Here is a 17,500-nt window from a genome sequence, read left to right as displayed (position 1 = left end):
AAAACCCTCCTTCACTTGGTCTGGAACTGAAGATGGGACTGGTCTTGTTACGTTCAAAGAGATGATGGTCAGATTGTATTTATACCATATTCTTCACATTTTGCACATTTTCCTCATAACAGTGAGATATATGACAATAAATTAATTTCTTATTTTCATGAATATGCAGACAAATTTAGAGCTATACCATGAATACTGACCATCATAATTCTGAATTACATGATTCTAGTACTATTTTCATTGGTAAAATATAAATTATCAAATGCTAATATCTCATCTCAGCTAAATTTTTAATCCTTGAATTAATTAATATATCAGTCCTTCTGCATGCATGATACATGCTTCAAGCCTGATGACAGTAAGTGTGAGGTATAAAATGTGAACAGTGTGTGTAGTGAATGAATAAACATGCTGGTACTCCTAACGGCATAATAAAATACACACAAAAAAACACATGCCAGACAGGTTTCCAATAACAGACTCAATTGTAAATTACCTGTCTGTTTGATCTAAAATATTTTCTGGAAAAATCTTTAACAAGAAGTACTGCCAAAAGAAAAAAGAAAAAAAACATGAATGAATAAATTCACACATATTAAAGTAATCAGTATATAAACATTTTCCTATTCACATTCAAGACTACATTAAACTGCCTTGGATCTTGTCATAACCTTACTTCAGCGACACTTCACTTAAAATATAAATATAAAGTTTTCGTACAAATTATGTTCTATTATTACTGGTACTAGATGATGCAATATTCTTCAGAGGTAAGTTGCCATTTAACCCATTAACAACAGGTGACAAGATATCACGTCAATTGGTGGCAGCGCCAGCACGCTGGGTGATCAGGCACGTAGTGCTTGGCTGCAGCCAGTGCAGGTGAATAGCCTGAGGTATTAGGCTCACACGGCATTTCAACCATTTGGAGCAAAAACAACCCCATTGGCAACAGGTTAATAATTCCTCCAAATTTTGTGCATGTGAGCAAATAGCAACCTAATATTTGCCAGGTAGCAAAGCTGGTGAGATGCCCCTTTTGTACAGTGAGGTAATCAATAATGAAAGTTTATTGAAACTTATATGAGAAGAGCTAGAACCAGTTACTTAAGCAGCAACAGAGGTATGTCTCAATTTTGAAGGTCTCATAACCATATATCACATGATGCGGCAAGTTAGAGTGAGTGGTAGTTGAGTCATCTATGTGCATGTTTATGTATATACTCCTAATCATGAAGTATTAATAAGAATTGCCTTTAGGTTAATGTGACAAAAAAATCAAGAATTTTTTATCCCTTCCAAGATGAGCCACATCTAAGGATGGGCTGGGCATCTTAAAATGTTCTGTTTTCTATAATTTTCTGCCTTATGGTATGTTATATGAGTCTATATATAATATATTTCCAAAGTAATACTTAGCATTTGAAATGATACAGTATTTAAACAAGTGAAGGATAAACTAGCTTGTATGTAAAAAAGCAGTGTAAAAGTGATCTGACCCCGCAAAAAATGCCCATAGTGGAAGGTTAAATATCTGCTGAGTATTTTCTATATCAAAATACATAAATTCTGGAATAAAAATCACAAAATACCAACATATATTTATTATCTTGAATTTATGTTTACAAACTGCTCCTACTCTCACACAATTTCATATTCTAAGGCCATAACAGAGAAACATTAACATTTTAGTAACAACAAAACAGAACAAAATATTACAACTTATAACAAAAATGGTTTTCATACAATATGCCTTCTCAGTTGCATGGAGCATGCGAAGCCATGTACATCAATCCTGAAGCTTTAAGAACAGGTACCATGTGCATTCTATAACTTTTAAAAGGTATTTCTGCCTGTTGTTAAAAAAAATCAAAATATACTTGTCTGCCTCTGTCAGTCTCAAGTGACTTCCTAAACATTCTCATTACCAGATTTTATTCAAGGTAGTATATATATACATTAAATACCAATTTAAGAATATTTGAAGTATATTGTATCTAAATATTTTACTTATTCTGCATGTAGAACAGCATGTAAAAAAGTAAAATATGAATTGAAGGAGGATTAAAAAAGGAGGGCTGCTACAACAAACAATACAAGGGAACACATTCAAAGCATAAAGAAACACCATTCCATCCACCCTGCTCTCTAAGCTTACTTCAAAAAGTCTAATCATAGGCCACCAATATTACATTCTGCTTCAATTCATTCCCTCTTTGCATAAAAAAAAGTCTCAGTGAATTCTTATTACAAACTTTCCTATCTAATATTCTTGCTCTCATTTCAGACATTTGTTATATAATAAAAAATCACACTGATCATATATAATACAACTGTGTGTGTATGAATTAATCTTAGGACTTCATGTCAGATATATACTACCAGTGACAGTACTTTAAAAAAAAAAACAGTTCTAATCAAAATACGAGCATGACGAACTGGAAATGTGGGTGTAAATTCATGCATAGTGATACAAATGTTTAACCCATTCACGATGGGACAAATTTCCCCCTACTCCTGCTAATGCCGGGAAGATAAGAAGCACGTGACGCTTCATGCCGGGATGTTTTCTCCCTGCATGTGGCCACACTGATCCTCTCAGAGCGTTTTTCACCCACCCTATTTTTAGGATTTTGATGAATGCGTTTACAATGTAAAGGCACGTAAAAATATTGCCATGTTCAGAGGAGTCATTTCAATCAAAAAACATGTTATAGTAATGCCATTTTAGTTTTATTTGATTGAATTTTGCCTATATTCTTCACTTCTATGAGAATATACCACAGGAAAGTGGAAGCAATCTCTTAGTAGGGCATCAAAAAACTTGTTTTATACCTTTTTTTTCTACCAAAATGAAGAGAACAACAATATGAATAATCATACATGTACATATGAATATGTACATGTACCTTGTGACGTGACATGACGTGATATCATGGGTAATCAACATATTAGAACTAGTATTGCGTTAGTAATTTTTTACTTTATTTTATTTCTTGGCCAAACACATTTTATTTTACAATATTTTTTGACTCATATCTTTTTATTCAACCGATCAAGAAGCAGAGATTACCATGATGTCATCAATATCCCGTAGTTTTCTGTGACGTCATTTTTTAAACGTTATATCTCATTTTATGAGAAACTATGTAAAATGATTGTATTTGAGAACAATCTAGTGATCTATTGCTGATGTTTCAGCACGTCACATTGCCCCTCCCGGAACTCGGTGAGAAACTGCACAACGTCTCAGGATGTCACCGGGGTCCAGGGATATTTTTCGACAACGTAATAGGATGTCAACCGGCGCGAATGGATTAAACAGATTGACACGTTTCATACCATTAAAAAATGGTCTACTCCAAACAATACTGATGCCTGTAAAACCACAACTATTCAAACTCTGATCTTCCTAAACAATTATACAATCTAAGCTTTCATATATAGCCTAAAAAAAACATTCAGTAATAGATAGGTAGATAGATGGATAGAAGAGCTAATAAACAAGTAGGAGAGTAACAGTTAGATAGGTAGGAAGGTGGGCAAATCAATGGTTAGAAAATGTAAAATGAACAAAAAAGCAGTCAAGAACTGACCAACCAAAAAAAAAGGATAATAATGAGAAAGAGGAAGGGAGGGGGAGAGAGGGAGGGGGAAAGGGAGGGAGGGAGGGAGGGAGGGAGAGAGAGAGAGAGAGAGAGAGAGAGAGAGAGAAAGAGAGAAAGAGAGAAAGAAAGAAAGAAAGAGAAAAAGAGAGGGAATATAGAGACTCAATTTATTTCTACTAGGTTACTGGCATCTCAATTTCTTTTCTATATGGTCTGAGCAACAGACTGGAAATAAAAGACATTGACAGGAATATCTTCAGGCATATTATATACAATCAAATCTAGTTTTCTAGGGATCCAACCAATATCTACATGGGTATCCAAATCTTGTATTTTGCCTAAAAGAATACTTTTAAAGCTTGGCAGCTTTCTTTACATTTAACCATATAGAAAAACTTGTTCCCTGGCCCCAGTGTTCAAAAAGACGAACCAGAAAATTGGACATTTTTTTTGGCATCCCCGTGGTTTCAAGATAGTTATAAAAAAAAGTTTTGTGAAATCACAGGTATTAGCATCCCCCTTGGTGGACATCTTTATTGTCCATTCAGGTGGATACTTGCTGTCTGGTACAGCTGTCCTGAAGATGAGCTCCTGACCAGGATGCTCAATGACAAGGATTTTGAGTCTATTGTAATATGCTTTTTTTATAATCAGTAATAAGGCAGCAGTGAAACAAATAAAATATTTACTACAATCATTTGTGTTAAAAAATATAATAATAATTAAAGAAAAAGAAAAAAAAAAAATTACATATACATACATATCTCTTTTTTCACAGTATCTAGTAGATATTTTGTTTAGTTTACTGCTGCCTCATCGCTGGTTATAAGAAAGCTTTTGCCTCTAATTAGTGTTGCTACACACACACACACACATACAGACACAGACATACTGCGAGTAAGTGTATGTAATGCTAAAATACCAAAATCTTCCTCCCTCAAATTTTTCACATAAATGTTGAGTCTGACTGGTATGATGTTCAATAATGCTACCAAATATTGGTAGGCCTACTCATCAAGCTACAAACTGAAAGTTGTGGAAAAGTCTGTGAGCTGAGATGCAATGAAAACAGCAAGACCTTCCTTCCACATGTCCATACTCTGACACCAAAACCAATCATGCAAGACCAGTTTACTAATTTAAGCTGATAACATTTAATTAACACATGCTGATGAACAAAATAAATAAAAATAACAATATATATAAATAACTAAAATGAGGAGAATAAAAAAATATATTGCTCATGAGGCCTACTTGTCAATTGTGCAGACTGGATTATCAAGGATGAGCTCCATTTTCACCCGGGAACCAACTAACTCGCGGATGTTGTTGATTCCATACATAATCATTGCTGGTCTGTAAAACAAAGAAAATTTATACTTTTAAGGGAAAAAATACTCTCAAAATATCAAAACTAGCAGAACAGTGCAAAATATAGAGAAAAAACTCACTAAAGCATCTGATAACCATGGAAAGCATAAAACTATTTGGTGAAATGACCATGTCTTGATGATCCCAGTGCTTTAATGATTTGCTTAGGTCTAAATGTAAATGTAACTGGTATAATTACCTTTCTAAAGAGAGTCCCCAAGCAGCAACAGTCACATTCTCTGGAACTCCCATTGGTCGAAGCATCTCTGGTCGGAACATGCCTGAGTTGCCAACTTCCACCCACTTCTTTAGGCCTTCATGGTAACTGTAATATAAAAATAATAATAATAATAATTACTAAATTTCAGGAAAGATAGAACAAAAAAAAATCTGAATGCTTTGGAAGAAAATGGGAGAGATCAATAAATAACTATATATACACAGATGGCCCTTAACATATGTAACTTCTTTATTGTGAATCTGATAATATGCAATCTTAGCCTAATCATAAAATCAAATGTATGAAAATTTAAGAAAATCAACGCTACAGGATATCAAATAATACTAAAAATATTGTCAAAAATACGTTAAGATATCAAATATGTATAGAAAGTGATGAAATAATGCAGCAATGCATTTTATATTGAAATGTAAATCTCTCTCTAGCCATGACTTGATCCCACTCTCCTCAAGTGAAAGAAAGCAGAACTAGACCCCTACAACACAACCATGAAACACATCTAGATTCTGTTCTGACAATCCTTTCGGTAAGTCATGTGGTGCAGTTCTGTTTTTTTTCACTGTAGAAGAGTAGGTTCGAGTCTTGGCCAGGGAGGTTCTCTTGCATGAGCAGTAGACAGTCACCAGCATTGGCCTCTATATTCTGAGTTACAAAGCCCATCCTAACCCACTGACACAACCGGTATTCGAAGTCGTGGTATTGCTTGGCGGTTGCAATGTTAGTAGTGGAACTCTTTGTGGGAAGGGAAAGTGCTTGACAGTATTTCACATATCAAAATATGTGGCACATTCCATGAGATCATTATTGTAAAACACTAGGTTTATTCCTCAGTAACTTTTTTGTGTAATTGGTAATTCTCAACAAACATTTATGGTCTTGCATTTAACCCCTACAGACCTGAGAAGTTCAGAGGTATCTATGCACACAGGATGGATAATCAGCTGTTGAACTGACTGGTAAAAACATTTGCTGGATGCAAACCCACACTGCTTTGTAGGTATACATTTTAGAATGTAACTATTTAAGTGGCTTTGTCAATTGTTTGTACCACATTTGAGTTTTTCCCATTCACATACATATATGCTTATATACAAATTATGACATTTATGTTATTTTTGCAGTCTATATATGTAAAATGGTCTTTGGAATATGCAACTACTACAGCCTAGCCATGACAGCCTAGCTGAATCCACAGTATCTCTGTCTAACAACAGCAAGGGGTTAATAGTATAATTCTAAAAATTGTAAAGGGCAAAATGTACAAAAGTTAGTGCTAAGATGCAAAGAACTATATTAGGAAATAAAAAAAAAATGAATCAAATGCTTTCAAATTAGTGTCAACTTGGTTGTGAAAATATCAAATGGAACATGGACAACCCTGTATAAACTTTAAGGGGAACATTCTTATCAACAGCACTATCTTACCTGAAGATTTCCATGGATGGCTCTGTGTATGGGTTATAGGCAGGTTTGAAGCGCAACTTGGTGATTCCAATCTTCTCAAAGAATCCCTAAAATACAAATATTAACAAAAATGTAAAAAAAATCATAAAACTTTAATTGAAAAGTCATTTAAAGTCTCATTTTATTGCATTATAATAATAACTAAAATCATGCTTCATTTGTGTAAGGAGTACAAGATATTCCATTACAACCAAACTATAAACCATAGTATGGTACAAATGGACAGGAAAAGGAGAGAGAGAGAGGGAAGCATAGAATAAAGTAGGAGGGGTGAGAAGAGAGCAGAAATCTAGATTAAGCCAAAATTTACCTTGATAACTCCCATGAGATGCTTGACACTGAGATTGTAATCAGCAACAACTCCCTCAATCTGGTGGAATTCTGCAAGATGGGTTGCATCTAGGGTCTCGTTGCGGAACACTCGGTCGATGGAGAAAAACTTGACAGGCCTGAATCCTTCCTGTCATTGGTATGATTTAATTAATGAAAATTCTGTAAATTATCTATAAGAATTATTTCACTTAAGGATGGCATTCAAAATTTGTTTCTTTATAAATGCTATGATTATTTCAGGCAAAAGCAAAAATCATGATCATAATGACCACTAAAAATATATGACATTTCTGATGAACCCATTTTCTGTGTTTCACTGTTCCTTACCTGAGCTAGTTTATAGAGCATGCGAGCACTAACAGCAGTTGTATGAGTACGGAGAAGATTTTTGTGAGCCTCATCTCTACTCCAATCATACTGATAGCCAAGTGAACCATAGCCCCCTGTACTATGGGTCTTCTTAACCTGCAAATATCAGAAGCCATTAAATAAAACCAAATTCAGAATATTTTCAAGGAGAGATCTGAACATACATATATAAAGGTGCCAATTTTCAGTGCTCAGATGGAATCAGATGGAGTTATGCCTTTTATGTGTATTAAAAAACGGGGGTTATACTCTTCTATTACTAGGCCCTGGCATCAGCTTTGGCATCAGTGATTCCAGTGACTTAGATGCTGGGTAGTATAGTGTGCATTAAAAACATAATAATTGCATCAAAATCTTGATGGCTGGCACCTTTGGACATATTACATAATAAAGAATAAATGAGATTTTATTTCATCTCACCCGTTGTAAGTAGTCTTCAGGAACACCCAGAGTTTTCTCAGGTTCAGCCACATAAAATGTGTCATGAGCATCCCTTGCTGGGTGTTGCTGGGGCTGGAAGAGGGCATCAAAATTCCAAAAGGCGCTCTCAACAAAATTGTTCGTAGGCATCTCAGTGAATCCCATTTCCAAGAAAATTTGTCGGAATTCTGATCTCAGTTGCATCAAAGGATGAAGATGTCCAGAGCGTTGATCAAGTCGACCCTAAAGAATTTAAAACATAAATGACTATATCTTCTCAGTCTCAAAAAAGGCACTTTATACTCAATTTAGGTATATGCACATGCATTTTCCTAACTAAATAAAACAATACCTTTGCTTTGAAATTGAAAGGCTTGAATGATTTGCTCTTCCACTGTCCACTCTCAATCATATCCTTGGTGAGTTCAGCTTCTTGTTTTGAGATAGAAGTTGTGAACTCGCTTCCCTTAGTGACCTCAAAAACTGTTAATTCACTGTGGGTAAAGCAAGAGGCATTATAACCCATAAATAAAAATAATTTCACATATTCACAAGTACCATTCAACAAGGGTCATGAAACACGTCCTTCTTACACTTCTTTAATAAGTTTTCTCTTTTTGTAGTCAACTTTCACTTTGTCTGGAACATTGTCAGCTGATCCAGACATAATAGCCTGGAGATGGATTTGAACTTCATCATTTATACTGGTAACCACAGGTACTATCTTTTCTCCTTCTTTCTTCACCCACTGTAAAAATTAAAGGATGAAAAAAATGTGAGACCATTGCTTCATCATCATCATAGTAATAATAAGTGATGGAAATAATAACTATACAAATAGTTCTAGGGCAACCACATTAAATATCTTATAAAAAAATATATGACAAAAGAGAATTTCATCCTCTATCTCATGTGTATGTTACCTTGTTTTTCATTGCTGCTCCTAAAGCAATATTTGCATTTGGAAAATTTGCTTTGATATCTGCAATAGGACATCCTTCCGATGTTAAAGAATTGAAGAGCCTTGCTTCGTGAGAGCCATTAGCAACCAAAGAAGCTCCTTCTTCTGTACATTCCCAAGTCTTCTGAGTAGTCTGCTTCACAGATACAACCTGTAATAATTGAAATTATATAATTGTATATATGATAGTAAATAATAAATCTAACCAGGCAAACATTAGAAATATAAAAGTAATAATCAATATTTGTTTATTGCAATGAATGTGTATAGGGTATATACTGTATATGTATATATTGCTACAATATGTTAGTCTCTTACTACTGAAAAGATATTATTCTTGACACATTTCCAGTAAAAAGCGCTATATCGAAAAACAATGCCTCCATATGTGAACTGGTGGTAATTTTTTCCCCCATATATTCCAAAACCATTCACCATGACTGGTTTGGACATACAGTTGTAAGCTATCTAGAAATGTATTTATGAAGAAAAAGTTTTTACAAAATTCCTGTAATTCTTCAGGAAAACTTTATCAATTAGATTTCAACACTACCTGCCCTTCTTTGAAATTTGCAAGTACAAAATAGTATATTTATCAGCCAGATAAGAATAACTAAAGAAATTGTTATAAAGACCACATAAGACACTACCAGACATAAAACTAATATAGGCAGAGTAAAGATAAGGCCACAATAATTTATGAGATTCTACAGACCCTAAGTGGTGCCATGGCCTATTTGCTTTCCATTCAGCCAAAGGTCAATGAACCTCCACAATATATATTTAGGCAAGATACAATGGTGCTTGCAGACCTCCCTCACAATTAATTGTCAAATAAGGAACCAGTACAAGCACTCATCTTGCCAGAATATATGTGGTGGAGGATTGTTGGCTAATGCCAATGTATGTACTGAAGAGGACATTGCATCAATTGATGAAGGTCTATTCTAAGTAATTATTGCTATTCTGGATAAATACCTAATATCATATGAAAACTATGTGAGAAGCATTAGATAAAAGTTAATAATAACAGTAATATTCACTGTTACTAATGAATCTTAAACTAATGAATTTCTTCTGGACTCTGTTGTCCTAAGACAATAACTGTCATCTGTAAATCCCAACTGTAGCTAAAATATTGGCTGTATTTAGAGTGGGTTGGCATCAAACAGTCACACAAATGCTCTGCTTCTGTCAGGTGTGGGCTAGGAAACCTCCCCCATATATATTCTGATAGAGTTAGCGTGTTAATGTTCCATGTGATTCGTAGTAAACTAAGGAACTAATTAAGTTTGATGCTGCCCTTTTGTAGTCATCAGCCTTAATGGAAAATCTACATAATACCTCTTTAACCCATTCACGCCGGGGCGATTCTGGCTTTGAATGGTCACAATGCCGGGGTTTTCGAATGCATAGGCCTAACGCCTCGGGGTTCTCGGGCGCATTAGCCACGAGCCTGGGCTGTTGGCTCGCTCTACCCAAGGTCCAGCCTTGGCCAAATATCTTGTCGCCAGCGTCTGACGCAAAAACCACGAAACATGTCAGTGTGTCATCCGGCGCGAATGGGTTAAAAAGAACTATTAGGATCAATTATGAAGTTGGCCCTGTTAGCTTGGGAGAGTATAAAAGAAAAGAAAAGAAAAAACTATTCATAATAAATTATGTTAAGATCCAATAAATAATGAAATTTCTAGATAGTTCTAAGCCATTCCTATAGGGAAGTTGAATCATGCACTATCTTACCAGAATACATACGGTTAGGCATTTCATGAAAACACTGGTGACCATTTTTTAATAACCTTCTTACGCTACTTTCTGACAAATTTGGAAATCCTAACAGCACTTTTCAGGTAAACACAATGTCTTTTTGCATGCATCATCTGCTATAATTTCTTGGTGCTGGAAGCAGATGCTTTTTGGAATTCCTGAATTTTCTATCTACTGTAAACTTAAAATGGAACTGACATAGAATAAGCATTTCTTTGAATGTCATGTTCCATAAGATGGTATGATCAGAAATTTCAGTTCCCTTGTTGGGCAACATTTCCGATATTGATCTTTTTTTCTGTTTTGATAAATTTCTAGAAATTCATTAAAATTGGCCTCAATGGACTCCTTGTGGTGTCTAGTGTGCATTTATAGTGGTTTAAGTTACTGGAACCAAACACTAATGGCAATATTGGTCCCAATAGATGAAGGGGTAATGAAGTATCCCAAGAAAATTAAAGGGGTAAAATCCGTAAATACCCTATTGAAAAAAGGTAATCTACCAATGTCTCCCAACAAATTACATATAACACCATATATTTCTGTCTACTGTAAAATCTAAGTGTAAAAAATGTGGTACCTTTACAATTTACTCTTTTGGATTCACTTTTTTCTGGTTATTTTTGGTCTACAAAATCCTAAACCAACAACCAACCTAACTTTACCCAGTTTTGAGCTTTGTCACCCCCTGGACCCCTCCCCCCACCCCCACCCCAGTTGCAGACCACTTCATGCCACATCCCTTGATTTTTTTTGGATTTGAATTAACATCAAATTGATCAATTTTGATTTGCTATTAACTGAATTAGGCTGATGTTACTTGTGTGTGTGTGTATGACATCATGGTGCAGTCTAGGCACCATGAGGTAAACAAGTAATGCCTAGTAAACGTATCTCCCATGCCTGCAGATTTAGAGCATTTACAGATGCTCATAACATACTTATTTATTAGTTCTGTTAAGTAATATTGGTATATCTGGTTAGCAGACATCATAAGGGATCCACTAATACCAATTTTGATCGGTTTTGTGATGCGGACCTATTCAAGAAATTTATCTGCGTTACCTATATAATTTCTATAGGGTATTTTGCTCGTTCCTAATTGGGACTAAAACTTATCTGGGTAAATTTTCCGAACACCGCCGCGTTACGAAATACCACAAAAGTGGTATCGATGGATTCATCTCAACCTCTACTATTCATATATAATGAAATTAATGAGCGCTTGCACCCCTGGAGCCCACAATCTGGGTCCTGATAGTAGGGGAGAGCATGGAGTAGATCAGGGAAATTACGGGGTAAAATGTTACGAAATACCATAAAAATGGTATCGATGGATTCCTATCAACCTCTACTGTTCATATATAGTGGAAATCATTCGCGATTTCACCTCTGGACCCCACAATCTGGGTCTCTTTTTTTAAGGCACTTTGTGCTACCTTGTCCTACTTCAGGGCATATTTCGTGTGCAAAATCTTAACCCAATGACCTACCTAACTTTGCCTAGTTTTGAATTAATCCCTAGCCAAGAATGGGCTTCGCCCCCTCCTGGACCCCCTCCTTTTTAGGGCATTTCGTACAACATACCTTGTGCAAAGTACCCCGAAACACCACCATCCTCGCCCTGAAATTTAAACATGGCAGTGTTTACGTATTTACGGATAGCAACAAGCTGTGGACTGGAATCCCCAAATGAATTACCTGCATGTGCTGTTATGTTCTCTCGACAGATAGCGCAATATGCCCCATTGTTTCCAATATAATTATAGAGTACCCTCTATTGAGGGGTCGCGTCATTATCGATCCTAGTTTCCTATCCTGAGGAATATATGAGACGAAGACTCAGTTGCTGTCATCATGGCACAGTGTGAAGGTTGTTCGTGGTTGTACGCATCATAAGTATCATGAAGTGCCCTGAATAAGGGAGATCCACAGGGGGGTGTAGCTCCCTCTTCCCAAAGGCTGATTTTAAAACTAGGCAAAGTGAAGTAGGTAGTTAAGGGCTAAGGTTTTTGTGATACCGAAGTAGCACAAGGTAGCACGAAGTGCCTTAAAAAGGGGGGGTCCAGGGGGGGGCAAAGCCCCCCCTTGGCTAGGGCAAACCTAAGCAAAGTTAGGTAGGTAATTGGTTAAGATTTTGCATACGAAATATGGCCGGAATTCATATTTTACCCCGCAATTTCCCTGATCTACTTCATGCCCTCCCCTACTATCGGGACCCAGATTGTGGGCTCCAGGGGTGCAAGCGCTCATTAATTTCACTATATATGAATAGTAGAGGTTGAGAGGAATCCATCGATACCACTTTTGTGGTATTTAACGACGTGGCGTTGTTCGGAAAATTTACCCTTATCTGCACAGTAGACACCATTAAGTCTATTAACACTAGATTTATTAATAAGTACAATATGCTATCTACCTGCTGTTTTTTCAAACTACCTAGGATTGAAGTTTATTTTATTTGGGACGAACAGCCTCCTGATAATTAAATACAGGGTTACCAAAGGCCTATTCAGAAAAATATCTAATAAAAAAATATAATATTTCCGATATTCCTGAACATATGGGACTTATGATCAGGACGAATACAAATGATATAAAAGTTCGTCACCTCTAGTTGTAAAATAAATATATATATCAACTACATAAACTACTTGACCCAAACTTTTCCTCGAGACATAAATCATGCAATATGTTCATGACACTACTCACTTCACCAAGCGATTCCAGAGATTTAATTGCCCCAACGATCTTCTGGTGAGGTTCATTTAGCGCTTTGGCAAATTCATATGAAATGACGGAGCCATTCTTCTCGACGGCCAAGAGAATTTGTTGCGGAAAGTCCATCGCGAGCGACCCCATGTTGTTGTGCCTCTGCGCCCTGGCTGACAGCATGGAAGCAGCTGATGAGGCTACTTCGGTTTAATCATTGTGAACTCTCGATCTCGCCCTTCTTTGCTGAAATATATCTGAAGGTGTGGGTTTCTGGTTTTATTATATTGTTTCGGGGTCTTGCGTTGCATGAAATTAGTTTATTTGCATGTGTATGACAAGAGCCTTACGCGATGCGCAACGGGATCGAATTTCTGACGTAATGACGTACCGGTGTGATATCACTGGTGTTAACGGGGAATTTATGTACATATTATTGAATCAAATGTATATAATGTATGTATTTATTAGAATTTGATCATTATTTGCCAATATGGATATAGGTCGAATAGTTAGCGAATAACTTTTCAGGTATGAAATATGAAACAACCCGGTATACTGTTGAAATGTCCGTTTTTTTTTTAACTAGTTCAACTTCATTGTTCCAAGATGTGGAAAGGTAATAGAAACCACTTCTTTCCATTCCGCAGGTACACAGTGTAGGCCTTTTTCTCATATTACTTTGATATAAGATAATGCTATTTTTTTTTCGAAAGTTATACATCTGATTCTGACATATACACTTTGCCAATTATGCCGATTTCACTTCTGTATAATGTCGTTAGAAAAATATTATGACTTTTATTCATAAAAGGACACAGGGCATAATGAAACGTTCGGATAACATTCTCAACTGTTGGCAGGAAAATGAAATTTCGTCTTGTAATATCATTTTTGTAGTGATTTTGAAGCCTCTAAGTTAGGGGTAAGGCAAAGTAAATTTGTGACACCTCCACAGAGGAACAACATTATCAAACACATGACCACTTAAATGTTTGCATCAGAATAGTCTTCAACATAGTGTAATATGTATTGATAAATTACATATGTGAGTCGACAGGGGTCTAAAAGTCACCAAATTTAGACATATTAAAAATAAGAAGTCATTAAACCTCAATGAAAATGTAAATTGATGACATGAATGGGAAAAAAAACAAATCACGAGCATTTTTTCTGTAAAGTCCCAACTTTAGCAATTGAAAGTATCTAAATCCGGAAATCATAGTTGTTCAACCTCATAAAACAGTCATAAACTTACAAGATCTTTGCAAAGGAACAACATTAACATGCTAAAACAGTAATCAATCCAAACACTGAAGATAAACCATCCAGGCTAAATGTTTAAGCAGCAACGTAAAGAGCTCAAAGACTGCACAATCCTTCAAGTATGAAGATCCTCCTCGAAAGTCCGTTCGGACGGTTAATGAAAAAAGGTCAGAGACGCTATAAAAGGTCTCATCTGTGCAGGTGTTTTCAAGCAGATGCAACAATAATCAAAGCTAAGAAACCACAGGTGAACAGTTCACCTATATATATATATATATATATATATATATATATATATATATATATATATATATATATATATATATATATATATATTATATATATATTATAATATATATATATATATATATATATATATATATGTACATATATATATGTACATATATATATATATATATATATATATATATATATATATATATATATTATATATGTGTGTGTGTAATATATATATATATGTATATATATATATATATATATATTTATTTATATCTATATATTTCTATATATCTATATCACACACACACAACACACACACACACACACACACCCAAACACCCACACACCCACACACATATATATATATATATATATATATATATATATATATATATATATATATGTTTATATATATATGTATATATATATTATATATATATATATATATATATATATGTACATATATATATGTACATATATATATATATATATATACATATATATATATATATATATATATATATATATATATATATATATATATATATATATATATAAAGAGAGAGAGAGAGAGAGAGAGAGAGAGAGAGAGAAAGAAAGAGAGAGAGAGAGAGAGACAGAGAGACAGAGAGAGAATGAGAGAATATAGAGGGGGGGGGGAGAGAAAGAGAGAAAGAGAGAAAGAGAGAGAGAGATAGAGAGATGACACATTGGCTTTGTGGATGGGGGTGGTTTGACTGAAGCCTGATTCTCCAAATGTTGATAGATGTTGCTTTCAAGCTGCATCATATTTGTCTATATATGTCGCAAATGTTGCCCTCATCAAATATTTCGCGACTGCTCCCTCGGGTGGTGACACTTTCAAAACAAGGGTGAAAGCGTGGAAGTATTATGGCGTTTTGAGTTCTTACGGTGAATTTACAGTATCATTATCTTCAGTCTTGGCCATACAAAATCCACGAATAGTTCTCTGGAATCAGAAAAGACATTCTTTCTTCTTGCCCAGTAAGCCAAGCCCTCCCCACATTAAGCCAAAGCAGAAACAGCATGCCAGGTACTATGGTTTAGCCAATCCATTTTGACATGAACGTAACGTCTCTTCCACTGATAATATGAATAAGTGACAATTCTTCGAATGATTCGGGCTCCTTCATTAGATTTTGGACTGGTAAGAAGAATGATAAGGAGCTGATCCACATTTCTTGTTATTCAGCTAAATGAGGAGAAGAAATGAAACAAAGCAAAAGTATAATGACATGTGTATCATCAGCCAAAACAGTGAGATTTCCAAGTAGTCAACTTCAGCGCCATAGATAGTATGTACAATAATGGTAGTATCTGTTTCTTCTTGTGTGAACTCAAGGCTTACACGACTCGCATTTCTGTCAATAGAAATGTCCAGTTGGGATATTTGAATCCTCCAACTTGCAGCATTGACTAATTATATTTAGAGAGGTGTTATTTTATGAAGCTCTGAGTAAAAATACTATGTTGGAGAGACTGCAAAGAAATCTGTAATTTTGGAGGTGTGCCACTGTGATGATCAAACTCTGAACAGTTTGTTCATGTACTGGCTTGTTATGATTTTAAAATGTTTAGAAACTAATGGGGGGGGGGGGTATTTCTGATGTTGCCTCCAAATTTTCGATCAGAATTGCATTTGTTCCATGGTCATGCACTTTCCATTATCATTAAACAGAACTGGTGGCAATGTGGAGCATTCATATTTGTCAATGAGATCAACAGCATTTACATTTTATTTTGTAGTCACTAGATTGATTCCGAGCAATGCAGTGCAGCATTCTGTTCCACATATGTCTTTCTAGCATTTTTCTTTGAATCAGTAGTCTGTGAATGGAAAACTTTCCGTTTTACTTTCTTTTGACTCATTATTTACAAAACTCCCCAAAAGAAGGAACATCCGTCCATCTAATTCACCTCGGTAAGGGGCTTTGAATGTGCTTCAATTTAATTAATTAAGGATGGGTTCCACTGCGTAGATGATCTGACTTTGTATACTGAAGTGGATGAACACAGCTTCAGCAGATCTTTCAGCTTTGTTGACATTTCAACTGTAATGGGCTTTGTCATGGCCGACTTCATACGAGCATTTGGGTCCACTTTTTTGGCATCAGCAAGACGTTTACCATGTTTACCTGTGATACTGCACCAGTGTTTGTCTGTAAGGCACTCCCAATAACTGGCAAGGGGCGGGGATTGACATGTTTATCACTGACATCTTCAACCACATGCAGATCCGGCAAAAAAACTTTTGATTTCTAATTTTAGGCGACCTAGAAAATATGTGAATAATTTGTACATGGCCTGTATCAAGGGTCGGTAACCTTTTGATTCCAGTGCCGTATAAATTTCCTGTTTTCAACTACCTCGCGTGCCACCTTTTATTATTTTTTGACTACTACTTAAGGTTAAGTGATGCTACAAAGATGTAAACAAAACATTTATTTTGGAATTACACATAACTACTCCTTTAAGATACAAAATCTGTGCTCTTTACTCGTCCATGCAGTGGTCGACCCACTCAAATATTATACTACTTTCTTGCCTCACCTTTCAAATTTTCTTTTGATTATTATGATCATTATCATGTGCCAGGAGGCGCCGACCCTTGGCCTATATCGTATTAAGAAGTGTTCAAATACAGGAATATATATAAATTAAGTGTCATATTACAAAAGCGACACATTCCTCGGTTAAATACCACAATAAAAGCCGTTAAATGATGAT

At 35.4% G+C, this 17,500-nt stretch overlaps 1 protein-coding gene across 1 annotated transcript in view; it reads right to left on the bottom strand.

Moving 5' to 3' along the window:
- The window catches only part of alpha-PheRS (phenylalanine--tRNA ligase alpha subunit), a 22,852-nt gene extending 9,365 nt beyond the window's left edge, over positions 1 to 13,487 (bottom strand). The window contains exons 1-10 of the mRNA XM_043032323.2: positions 13,247 to 13,487; positions 8,730 to 8,918; positions 8,400 to 8,554; positions 8,159 to 8,300; positions 7,807 to 8,049; positions 7,345 to 7,482; positions 6,995 to 7,144; positions 6,646 to 6,731; positions 5,179 to 5,304; positions 4,863 to 4,964 (exon numbers count right to left, since the gene is read on the bottom strand). Coding sequence (XP_042888257.1) covers positions 4,863 to 4,964; positions 5,179 to 5,304; positions 6,646 to 6,731; positions 6,995 to 7,144; positions 7,345 to 7,482; positions 7,807 to 8,049; positions 8,159 to 8,300; positions 8,400 to 8,554; positions 8,730 to 8,918; positions 13,247 to 13,429 — 1,514 coding nt within the window. The 5' untranslated portion in view covers positions 13,430 to 13,487. The remainder of the gene's footprint in view (positions 1 to 4,862; positions 4,965 to 5,178; positions 5,305 to 6,645; positions 6,732 to 6,994; positions 7,145 to 7,344; positions 7,483 to 7,806; positions 8,050 to 8,158; positions 8,301 to 8,399; positions 8,555 to 8,729; positions 8,919 to 13,246) is intronic.
- Between the last annotated feature and the right edge of the window lie 4,013 nt (positions 13,488 to 17,500).

This window comes from Penaeus japonicus, unplaced genomic scaffold, assembly GCF_977035675.1.
Source record: "Penaeus japonicus unplaced genomic scaffold, GWHDUDI00000001_assembly GWHDUDI00000009, whole genome shotgun sequence".
Taxonomy (NCBI): domain Eukaryota; kingdom Metazoa; phylum Arthropoda; class Malacostraca; order Decapoda; family Penaeidae; genus Penaeus; species Penaeus japonicus.
This window is presented reverse-complemented; position numbering and strand designations above follow the sequence as displayed.